The following is a 12,157-nucleotide window of genomic DNA, read 5'->3' on the forward strand; positions in this document are numbered from 1 at the left end:
CCCCGCCCCCTGCAATTATAATCCAACATTTCATTTATTTACCTTCCATGCACGTGTTTGATACGATTTTATGCATTTCGACATGTGTGGAATATGATGTTTCATTTTTTCTATGACTTTAAAATTATGGAGGAATTGCACTGTTGAATATTTATGAAAAATTCGGTCATGAAGTTATCTGAATTTTCGATTATGTGAGATATGCGAAAATTCCGTTGAAAATTACGAAACGTTCCGAAAAAATTCTGTAATAGTTCCATAAAATTGAAGTAACACCATCACGTAAATCTTTCAAGTCCCTTCCGCAATCGTAAGCGAACTTAAATTCCGTAATAAATTTCAATAGACTCCTTCTCTCCATGTAGTTAACAATTACAAAACAGGCAAGTATAATTAAAATAATTCACAGAGCGATTTAACAAATTATTCTTTTTTCACTTGTCCGAATGGATTTCGTAATTGATTCAATAGATACTAGAAACTCAGGTTGATTTCCATTCACTCAAAAATATTTCGCAATTTCGTTATGTAAATGCGACAATATTCCATTGATTATTCTAGGGATTTCTATTGTTCACCAAAAATAGACGGTTATATCTGACGAGTGACGCACAGCTTCGATAAATATGGATTTGCGGTGTGATAATCTAATTGAAATTGGCAAATCCTTTTTTGGAATCTCTATCAATTTTCATGCTTGGAAATTCTGGGAGTGAAGTTTCTTCTGGATGAACGTTACTGTTGGCCAAATTACAGACTGATCGAATCTATACCCGAGGGTGAAATTCTGATGTGACTAGCTCACGGTGATATAATCTCTGTAGATGGAGAATTTCAAAGGCACGCGATATTGAGTGAAAATTACACGAGTTGCGTCAAAGTTTTCGAATTATGTATATATGAAGCTATCGCGGACTTTGAAGTTCCCCCGACCCGCATAGGGAGACACCAAAACTTTGATGTTCTCTTCGTGACTCTATTCCATGACCCCAGATGTTATTGTTAGTGTGACAATGTTACCCTACGACGATTGAAAATATACTTGTTACGCGATGCGCTAAAGATTCTCAACTCTCCGCCAAAATTCACGTTTTTTTCCATTTTTTTTTTTGGAAATTATCCATGGGATTGATCTGGAAAAATATAAACTTTGTGCTTATTATTTAATTTTCAGAGTATAATGAAAACTCATGAAAATTCCCATTTCATTACGGTTCCAGTAAAATTGTAAATGAAAATATTTAGGGATTTACCAAAAATAAATTAAGAACAATAATTGATTTTGTACATCAGTCAATCATTTTTTTCAAACAATTTCTGATAATTTGATTTAGTTGACATATTGTGATTTCAATTAATTTTCGCATTACAAAATGCACTCAATTTTTCGACACCCTTTTACCCAAAATTCCTGTTTTTTAGTTTTCTGGAAAATTATCGGTGGGATTGACATTAAAAAAATATAACTCTTCTGCATTTTGCCATTACTTCATGGCTTACAAAGTTCCTTGATAGTGCAATAATTTTCATGCATAATTCTTTATTAAATAATGACAAAATGCTAAAAAGTTGTATTTGTTCACGTGAGTCCCATCGATAATTCCCCAGAATAATGAAAAAATCGTGACTTCTGGGGGAAAGGATGTAGAACATCCTAGTATCGGAAAAACTCATCAGCCAGAGGTCGAAAGGTCAGACAACAGGTCGAACTTTAATGATATGCTAATTAGAAATGCTTTCAAATCTCAATTTTATTTCCTTTTCTAGAAAAAGAAAAGTAGATGGAACTTGAATTTTCGTAACACGAACTGCTACAGCGAATATCGTGTCCTGGAGGTTCAGAGATGACTCTATTCATTTAGCAAGTTTAGTTCGTAAATACGAGTAGCGTAATCTGCTCACAGGGTGCCAGAAGAATAACATCATCCGGGTGATGAGCGGATTTTTGAGCTTTTGTTGACAAAAAGGTAATATAATGTCATGCCATCGACTCATATTGTCTTAGCAAGAGTAATTAAATAATTTCATAAAGCAAAATTATTGTTTCTACCTGTATAAATGGGTTTCTCAATTAATTCAAAGGAAATATGACTAAAGTTATATTCATTTCCATTTCCACTCAGTCAAAGATATTTCGCAATTTATTTTGTTATGTCAATAATAATTATTTATTTTCTTTGGTGTTATATCCTGTGTTTTACAAGTAAATGAAACTTTATTGAATACTACTCTGGGTCAACAGATATTTGGTGAACATTTCATTTCCAATGTCCACGATCTAGAGACGTTTGAGAAGACGAGTCACTTTTGGTTGAAAAAGTTTGCGCAATATTCTTCAGCTAAATAAGAACTTTGGATATAGCTTTTCACCTTGGACTTTAATCTGAAAGTGCAAGAACATTTCTCCTCTTCAGATGGTGTTCTCTCTGGTTGTTAACTCTCAAACCAGTAGCCCATACTTGAGCAGTTTAAAAGTTGCGTCGTATAACGAAGATTGGTTGATACAGCTGGATAGAGGATAACCGCAATCTGTTGAATAAAAAATAGTCGCTTTCCAGGATATCCGTTGTTACGTCGTACATGCTGCTTAACATTGTACGATAATGCACGATATTGGAGCTAATATTCGTAAAATAAAAGTACACAGGAGTTGTTTCAGAATTTTTACCAAGAAGATTGACTATTAAGATTAATAGTATTTACATCGCTGCGCTTCTTCGTGAAAATCACTGTGATAAACTGGATTATTCCGGGAGCTATCAAACTTATTGAAAATTAGAATTTGATAAATTGTGGCGACGGTTATGCCTATGTAGATTTATGAAATTCTCTGTTGGGAATTGTTATACTTTTAAACAATTTTATGGAGTATTCATAAACCTGAGTGCTCGGCCGGAGTGAAACTTTTCTCTTGAATAAGTCAACGGGAGACAACCAGTTGCATTGATGCTTTGAAAAATAAAATGGACAGGTTTTTTTCAGGATGTCTCTATTTTTATTGGTAAAATAATGGTGGAACATTCGTTTCAACTGTTGAAAAGTTTCTTTTGAAATTTTTTAATGGATTTTCTTCCAGTTTCAACGAAAAATTTTTAGTCGATTATATTATGGTATTGGAATTTTTTTTTTGTGAGTATTCAGAGAAACTCTCAGCACGAAACTTTCTCAAATTTATAGCAACATTTTTAGATTTCTATGGAGTAAATGTCGTTTCCACATGGAGAGAAGAGTAATGGACATGCCTGGCAAGAGGTACATAGGCCAGAGGTTTGTAATAGTTATAATAATTTCAATCGTTAACGCACATCCCGTTGATGAATTAAATCGGCTGTCGAGGTTACGTCTTTAAAACCGTAAAAAAAAACCCTAGTCATGTGAAATTTACGTGACTAGTCGTTCACTTTTTCCTGGATTTTTTTTCTCTAAAATTAGTGAAGTAGTAAAATTTTTCCCTCGACTCAATTTGTTCCGCGTTAATACAACTAACAAACAGGAAATTAAATAAATTATAACATTTTTTAAGTAACACGCAATTTACAAACTCATGGTGATATAAATTAAAACTTTCCATCACTTTGTGTTGATTTCATTCGGTTTCCATTACGAGTTAATGAAGAGAATTGACAAACGAGCAATTAGAGTGTTCATTCAGCAAAATATTTTTGTTGCGACCATTTCACAATTTAAAAATTGGGTAATCAATGCAGTACGTTGTGGTGAGACAAAAGGGAGAAATAAAAGGAATACTGCATGATTTCCACCTGTTATATTCTCTTTAATTATGATGAAAACTTTTCTACATAAACTCTGATTACCGTGGATAAACTGAGCTTTGATAATTAGGATGAAAAAAAAATTCAGCTCCGTTTGACCCATATACATTTTGTAGACATAATAGAAATATAATTCGTCCCCTTTTTCTCAACTTGTCAGCTTAATCTCTCTGGAGAATATTTATACAAATTGCAGGCGGAGAAAAATTATCAATATAAATACAGCACTGGAAAAAAAGGCAAATTAATTTTTCCCTCTCCGCATTTTTCCGTAAAATTCCGTTCTCTTTTAATAAAATAAAAAAAATCATAATTATTATATAAGAATAAATCATCGATATGAATAAAAAAGTAAACATAAAAAATCGTACTTATTATTTTTTGTGACGGATTTTATTTTAGAAAATTTTATTGAGAATAATTATGTCCAGCGCATTTTCTAAAAAGAATTATTTCCCAGGAAAAGTTTCAAGGGAAGTATCCCACGAGGAAATTTTTAATTGGTTAATGTTTTTGTGGGGAAATTTTCACGAGGGAAGATCACCGCGTGACGAGATTGAACGAAAATTAATTGAATGAAGTATTTGACGAGAAACAGGATTCGGTAAAAATTGGCGTCAATTTATCGCTGGCTGATTGCAATCAGCGACGAGTGCGAGCTTTTTAACGCATGAGAATTGAAACGGAAAGGTGGAGAGTTATGCTCTAAAAGTCTCAAGCAATTTTTTTTACGGTCCATTTACCCCTGTACTTGACCTTAACCGAGTGATTTATCATGTATAATGCCGGCTACAATTCTCCGTATTGATAGAAATAGTGCAGCTTGCAGTCTGCAAAAAAATGTGTCCGCATTTCGCGATAAAAATCGGACGAACAGGGAAAAATACAGTGTTGACAAATTGCGTACCATTTGCATTGGAATCGGCACATCAATATTTTAGTGTTTAGACATTATGACAACATGCCAGGACGTGTCACTTATAAGACTGCACGTAGTCGCAATTCTGTGATAATAATTATGTCTATATTTTTTTTAAATAAAAATCCCATAATTTTCCGGGATTTTTCACCGTAAATTTTGTTATGGATTTTCGATTTTTTTATTTTTCAGTAATAGTGGATAATATTCGAAGCGGAAGAGAAATGTTTGCCAATTGATTTAACAGGAATTTTATGGAGGCTCTCTGCATATGATTGGCAGAAGAAATTTTTTTCTCAGTGTGAGGAGTTGTAAGGTCGTATCAATAATAAAGTATTGCTTCTTGCGGGATAACTTTTTCCAGATATTGGATTGCACAAAGATTTATTACGTACCAACTCTCGAGCGATCGACAGAGTTTTGTATATTTTCCGTAACTAAAGCTGAAGATAAAAATGAGAAGAAAGTGCAGGGAAGAGGATAAAATAAGGGACGAGGATATATTGTCAAATGGAAGCAGTTGAAACATCTATTCCGGCATAATTTGTCACGTCGTTGGTGTCAAGTTAAGGAATATGAATTGGAAAAGAATTTCCTCGAGGTATTTCTGAAATACCAAAAAATTACTCCAACTTCTCTCCGTACATCTCGAATCCGTCAATTTCAGGGCGATAAAAGAAATGTTGAGAATTAGGCGAGTGATATCCATCAGTCAAACAATGTCACACAATCCATTTTATGAAATATGAGGAATATTTCATGAGTTGTTACTTCTCCTCTCAATAGAAATGTACAATACGAGACACTGTACAGACAACTATTAACTGTTTTCCTATTTTTATTATTAATTCTATGGAACTATTTTTGCTATCCACTTTTTTCATTCAAGGTCCTTATTTCGTTTTTGAAAAAATACAGCTGTAACGAAAAATGTATGAAATTAATACAAGGGAATAATTTGTTTGTTAACAATTATCATATGCATACAGAAATACATTTTTTAAATTTTAAACTCCATGTCTCCCAGAAAAATAATTTGTTTCCTGTTGCATTCATGACAATAAATGATAAAATAGAGTATAAAAAAGGAAAGAAAGTGTGGCGTGAGTCTTAAAAAAATGCAACAAAGTGGTTGAGATACTGAAATAAGTTTTTCCGATTTACGATCAATGTTGATGATGAAAACTGCAAAAGTCATGAATGCATCTCGGCAAGTTTGCACGGGCAACAAGAGACTTCTGACTTTTGTTCTCGAATGGGCTTCTTATGAACTCCACTGGGACTAATTGTTCCACCAAGAAAAATAAGTACAAGAAAACAAAGGGGAAGTTTACTGATTCAGGCTGCACGACAGTACACGTCTTTTGCAGCGTTTCGCATGCAAAATATCTCGCAATCACCACTATTTGGAAATAACAATGGTCTTGCGTGGAAATAAAGAAGACTGCTAATTGCATTCTGGGGGGTGCTATTGTGCGATTGCTGTGGAACATTCCACATATTGGAGATATTTTTAACCTTCATTTCCCTCATGTCAATTCAAACTTATTATTGCTATCTATTTTTATAGATGTGCCACAAATTTTTCGTTAAGAAGTCTCCGATATCGATTTTTAGAGAATTTTTTTGACTTTTGACGGGAATTTTTTGCGTCATCGAACGAATCGTCTCAATTTCTCTCCGTTCAGACAATAAATGAAGAGGATGAATTTCGTGTTGTGAAGTTACTCTGCTCTTTAACTTCCCAGCGAACAATCGATTAACTTCCCTCAATTTAATATTGTGTTCTCTCGTAACAACTTGCCTGTCAAAGGAGATGACGACGAGTGTAAATGTACTGGATGCGACAGTTACATTTGCGACGAAATTGTTCACTGTGCAGTAAACTACTCCGAATGGCCAATCAGAGTTTAGCATGAAGATAAAATTGAACGCACAGTTCAGCAATGTCATCATCAGGTCTGCCATCGATAGATTGACCAGTAGATAATTTGTCACTGTCCGCATTCTTCTGTGAGCTGAAACAGAATAAAAAAGAAAAAAATGATTTTCGTCTCATTTGAACACGAAACCTAAAAAATCCGCGGATAATTGAACGTCATAATTAGACGTAAATAGCGTAAATTGCATTTACAATTTTTTGGTAATACGTAACTAGGGCAATGTTAAAGTGGACGATTTTTTCAAATAATTCGTATCAGTTATGAAATTTTTGCAACAACAATTTTTGGAACAAAACGAATCAGAATGACATCGATATATTAATCACTTTCCTAATTAAAATTTTGAATACAAAGTCTATTTTTAAATAAATATAATATTATTTTTGGAATGAAAATTCCCGAGGGTTACAGGATATACCATTTTATTATTATGTGTACATATGTATTCTTCAATCAAAAAAATGGAGGGCTTAGCTGACTCGGAGTGACGATTTTTTAAAATGAACGTTCCAGGAGAATATTGATTTCAACGCCAAGATGAATTTTACAATAAAATTTTTGCTTTTTTTTTATGGGAGTAATTAATTATTACATGATGAACTTAGGGAGACGGAATGAGAAAATATGCAAATATTCAATCTATTGACATGTTTGTGCTGGGACAATAGTACGAGCGAGTTGGTATTTGATATTATTATGGAAGGCTTGTTTTTATTGAGGATAATCGCCGGAGGGAGTACTTGGAGTACATGAAACTCGCTGCATCCTATGAGTTGAATGTAAACATTTACGGGACGTGCACACGTCCTGAAGAATTCACGAAAGAATCTCATTCCATCGGTTTCGAGGGGCTATTTACTCGTGATATAAAATAAAATGACAGTTGACATCCAATAAAGTCAATGAAATCGCCTCGGTTTGGGGTACTTTAAAGAAAAAGTTTTTTTTTAATCACCTCGACTGAGAATTCAGCAAAGAGAGAACTTCAATAAAACGGGGAAATTCTTCAATGAGTTAGAGATAAGAGAATACCGAGGCTTGCGAAGAGTCGAGGGCTTGACATCCCCTAGTGATGTCAGGCCCAAATCCAGGACCCTGGACCTTTGACCATCCTCCATCATTATATATCTTTCGTATCCCCTTGTTGCATAATTTTAGAAGCTTCTACCATTTGTATCATCTTCGACATCTTAAGTTATATTCTTTGAATATCTAAAAATCAATAAAATTTATTACTACATCAAATCTGAAAAAAAAATGTAAAAATATGGATTTCCTATAAAATTCATTTCCCTATGCTTTTAAATAGCCTTTTTTAAATTGGAAAAATTCAAATAATTTCGAATTGAATGAAAGAAAATCGACATGGAATTCTCTCTTCGATTTTTTTTTCTCGTTAAAGAGATGTATGAAATCGAACTTCAATAGGATTTGCCTGTATGAAAATAGTCTCATTCAAATAGTTTCGCATAAATTCCATTCATGGATGTAAATCATTTGTTATCTACATAATCCTTTGCCTTGCGATTCCTATAGTAAGATTTGTTACATCGACAATGAGCTGAAAGTCCTGACATCTTCTAACAGGATATTCCATTCAATATCCTACAGGAAATTGATCGCTTGAAGGCGTGTTAAAATGAGTCTTACATTGTGGAACATGGGCTTGCTTCATGAAGTCACGTTATTTATTTTATGCCATGCGGTACGATACTCAATGGAATTGTTTCTAAATGAACTTATTCACACGGGTTTACGCACAATTAGTCACGAACCCGTCTTATCGTGCCACAAGCAATTATTGCAGTATTTTTATCAATTTTATCGTGCACGGCGCTTGTTTTTTAACGTTAACGTATGCCATTAATTTCATTCGTTTATTTTCGTCCGTTTCGAAAGAGATACATCCAACGGATGTAAATATTTCAAAAAAGAAAATGTAAAACTGTTTATAGGTAAATTTTAACGAGCGTCGAAAATTTTTGTAGTACTTTCACAAATTTTATCTCTAGACTAGAAAATAACGCGCGTATCGTAAATTGTCATGCTAGAACTAGAATGCCAGTGCGAAATAATAACGAATCATTTACATTTCGCATTTTCTAGATTATCATAATGAAATCATTATGAATATTATACAACATTAAATTATAATTTTTCTGTGATTTTTATTCAAACAGTTCATGTTTCGTTATTCATTATATCATATATTTTCAATATATGGTGTATATTGAAAGAGAATTATATATCAGCGTGGAAAGTTAGAATGAGAAAAAGATTATTGTATATAATAATACTATATTTATATACTTAAATTAAAATTTTCATTTTTATAGATTTTTTAAATTCTGACTCGAGAGTTTCATATTTCATTAAACCAATATATATATTCCATATGAGACGTTCAATTCAGAATGAACGAGGAATTATGATTTGATAAACTATAATTCATTTTACATATTATATATTTGTCAAATTGCACGAAACCGATTGAAAAAGACGTTACGTCAGATTTTGTGAATGAGAAATATATTTTAATACCTTGAAATGATTCCCGGGAATTCTTTTCCAACATACAATGCGAATACTCATTTAATCTCTGCGGAGAATTCAGGTATGCGCATAATCCCAAGCAATGCAAAATAGAGATGATTACACCTGACGATGGGTCAACTAGATAAGACAATCAAGTCAGGGGTTGGTGGGATACCAATCAACTCCAACCCGAGCAACTCTCCATTCCCAATCAATCCGTTTATAATGACGAATCGAATAATGTTGGGAGCAATTGCAGTAATAGCTGCACTTATTCCTGCGAGTTTAAGTTCACCTGTAGCGACCAGTCTACCAAATATCACAGCGATTATACCCACGAATACATCGACAATAACAAATGTCTCGGGATTGACGCCAGATCAATCAGGTATGTTGCATTAAGAGAAGAAAAACGTCGTAATTATAATTATACGTGATTGCTCGTCATTTAATCATTTTTTCAATCATTTTTTTGTTGCCCAGTACGATTCAAGCCTGCATACTTGATTCAAGTACATGTAGGATTGATTCAAGGGTATATTCGATTGTAAATAGATTTTTCGAGATCCAAACGGACGCTTAGTTCCATTAATTGGATGTAAATTGACAATTTCGTGAAAAGATTGATTCAAGAATGAGATTAAGTGCGGATTAAAATATTAAATAGAAATTACGTGTCTCACAGATAAATGATGCTCTTTTTTCTCAGTCTGATTTCGATGTGGAAGTTTCAATGTTGTGTAATTATTTTATATATTTACGCAGGATCAGTTACCGATTTGCAAGTACCAACGTCTCCGCTTGTGACAACTACAGTTGCACCTGTCACTTCAACCTCGGATTCCATTGGTCATCCAGATGAAATCTACGGGCTTTCCGAAGAATCAGCATTTTTATTTTTCAATCCATTACCTTTTCCCCTGAGATTTTTTATGGAACAACTAATTCGTTTTCTTAAACAAATACTCTCTCAATTGGATAAAATCGCCGATTATTTCGACAATCTCGAGTAATGGACCAATGCGCAATTTTTGGATGATCGAAATTATGTGAATCAAATCTCTCAAAATTTTTTATTGTAAAGGTGGAATGGTTTATTTAATTGGTACAATAATAAAGTAAATGAACAGATGTACTCCGTTTGTAGAATATGGTCCACTAGTTTTTAACCTTCAGCATTTTTATGTAATTGTGATATTCAAGAGGGAAATGCGAGAAATAATGATGAAGTGAATAAAATTGGATGATTTATGAACAAAAATATTGACAATTCAAGTGAACAACGGACGTAGGATTTTCTGTTTTCACTTTTTCCTGAAAGAAATACGAGAGTAAGAGGAACAAAGTGTACAATTGCAGTGATATCTATTTGCGTTTTTCTAGTCTCTTCCAAATTTATGAGAAATATGTATAGCTTTTTAATGATAATTTGTAGCCATTGAATACGAACGTTTTTATTTTTCCATACGTGTGACGTTATTATCGCCCTGGTAATGCGGACTAACGGCGCATAAAAGTGCATCCAATTATGATAAGAAAACTGTAAATAGATAAAGTTATGATAAATTGTGCGCAAAATCTTGGATTAATCCCACATGAGTCGGTCTACTCCATTCTTGTTGCGCCTTTTACGGATTCCCTAGAGGAAAATTATTATCGACTTCTCCAGGGAAGTAAAAATTAATGAATATAGACTCGATCGTTATCATCAGCAGCTGTTTGAAGAATAACTCTGAATGACAGGACGAAGAAAAAAGGCGAAAGAACACCGGAAGCAGATTTTATTGATGCAACAGCTCCTGTTAGTCTGCGAAGGAGCAAAGAAGATAATTGATTCGTTAATTAATTTCCTGATCAAGTTGAATTAAATTGTCTTTTGAAATTGAAGGCTTCCGTGGCATTCATTGATCCTTCAGTGTTCTTTTATTACGTAAAGCGCGAATCGAGTAAATTATGGAGAGAAGTGATTGAATGAGTCAAGCCTGGAAATAATAGACACGCAGAAAATAGTACACTTGAAGTAAGAGATTTAGAACGTGGAAATTACGGGCTGAAACCACGGAGGTTACGCCCAGAAATGCCGTAAATTATTTTTATGTCGTAAATTACGAGGACCCATACCGTGAATTACAAGTTTTGATCTCGTGAATTACGAGGTTCGATCACGGAATTTATGCTTCTTTATGACTTATGACTTATGACATCCCAATCACGTAAATGCAAGGGCACTTATAAGAAAAACTTTTTTGGACAACATCAAATCTTCAAGTTCGAGAATATTTTGAGTCGGCTGACATTCAGTGACGTTTTTCAACATTTATCCAAAAGAATTTTGAAAATTTGGAAAATTTGGAAAATTCGGGAAACCACCGAAAAATGAAAGACATCGAAGATGGTGATGGTCCTGAGCGAAACAATTAGCTATCTTCTATGGCTTCCGTGAAATTTCCCCTAAGCGGGTCGCTGTAAGTTACGAATTCGGAATCGTAATTGACGGGATCGACCTCGTAATTTACGTTTTCAAACCCGTAATATATGAGGTCAGAAATCCCGTAAATTACGTTCTAAATCCCGTATTTTGAATATAGCGTTTTCTGTGTGCACCATTCAGTAATTAAGTATTAATTAATTTGACGTCTGTAATGTTTCGAACTCCAATTTGAATAAGTAATTAAATCTTCATTATAATGATCGTATATAAAGTTATTTCATTAGTTCATAACGAGTCCTTACGCCAATTGAATTTTGATCGTACAAAAAATATATCGATTCTTGATTGAAATCTCGAGAGAAATACAATACGTCACATATAATTATTAACACATATATTTTTTCCGTGAGGGTACATACTTTCAACAGAACGGAACACGACTGGCTCGAGGCAATTTGGGCTTGAATAACGGAAAAAAAAATACTGAATGACGATCAATCGCGTAAATACTTGGTCGCTTTTTATCAGTGTACGGAATTTTTGAATAAATAGCCAT

The 12,157-nt window shown here is 33.6% G+C and overlaps 2 protein-coding genes across 6 annotated transcripts in view; one reads left to right on the plus strand and one right to left on the minus strand.

Moving 5' to 3' along the window:
• The window catches only part of TkR86C (Tachykinin-like receptor at 86C), a 31,461-nt gene that overhangs the window by 9,591 nt on the left and 9,713 nt on the right, over positions 1-12,157 (minus strand). Inside the window, exons 1-3 of one of the 5 annotated variants that reach the window (XM_011314759.1) lie at positions 12,021-12,145; positions 7,668-7,847; positions 6,497-6,710 (exon numbers count right to left, since the gene is read on the minus strand). In XM_011314759.1, the coding sequence (XP_011313061.1) occupies positions 6,497-6,710; positions 7,668-7,698 (245 nt within the window). In that variant the 5' untranslated portion in view covers positions 7,699-7,847; positions 12,021-12,145. Of the gene's footprint in view, positions 1-6,496; positions 6,711-7,667; positions 7,848-8,285; positions 8,675-9,176; positions 9,274-12,020; positions 12,146-12,157 lie in introns of those variants that run through there. The other 4 variants (XM_011314757.1, XM_011314758.1, XM_011314755.1 and 1 more) reach the window with 4 other exon arrangements.
• On the plus strand, positions 9,333-10,310 carry LOC105272572 (uncharacterized). The gene is made up of 2 exons (XM_011314753.1): positions 9,333-9,558; positions 9,936-10,310. The coding sequence occupies exons 1-2, from the start codon at positions 9,396-9,398 to the stop codon at positions 10,181-10,183; spliced, it is 411 nt and encodes a 136-aa protein (XP_011313055.1). The 5' UTR covers positions 9,333-9,395; the 3' UTR covers positions 10,184-10,310.

Source organism: Fopius arisanus, unplaced genomic scaffold (assembly GCF_000806365.1).
Source record: "Fopius arisanus strain USDA-PBARC FA_bdor unplaced genomic scaffold, ASM80636v1 scaffold00210, whole genome shotgun sequence".
Classification (NCBI taxonomy): domain Eukaryota; kingdom Metazoa; phylum Arthropoda; class Insecta; order Hymenoptera; family Braconidae; genus Fopius; species Fopius arisanus.

Bases quoted from the DNA above. Each gene is read 5' to 3' on its own strand.
- LOC105272572 (XM_011314753.1), top strand. From the start codon at position 9,396: ATGACGAATCGAATAATGTTGGGAGCAATTGCAGTAATAGCTGCACTT. The intron at 9,559-9,935 runs GTATGTTGCATT...ATATTTACGCAG, and splicing joins ATTGACGCCAGATCAATCAG to GATCAGTTACCGATTTGCAA.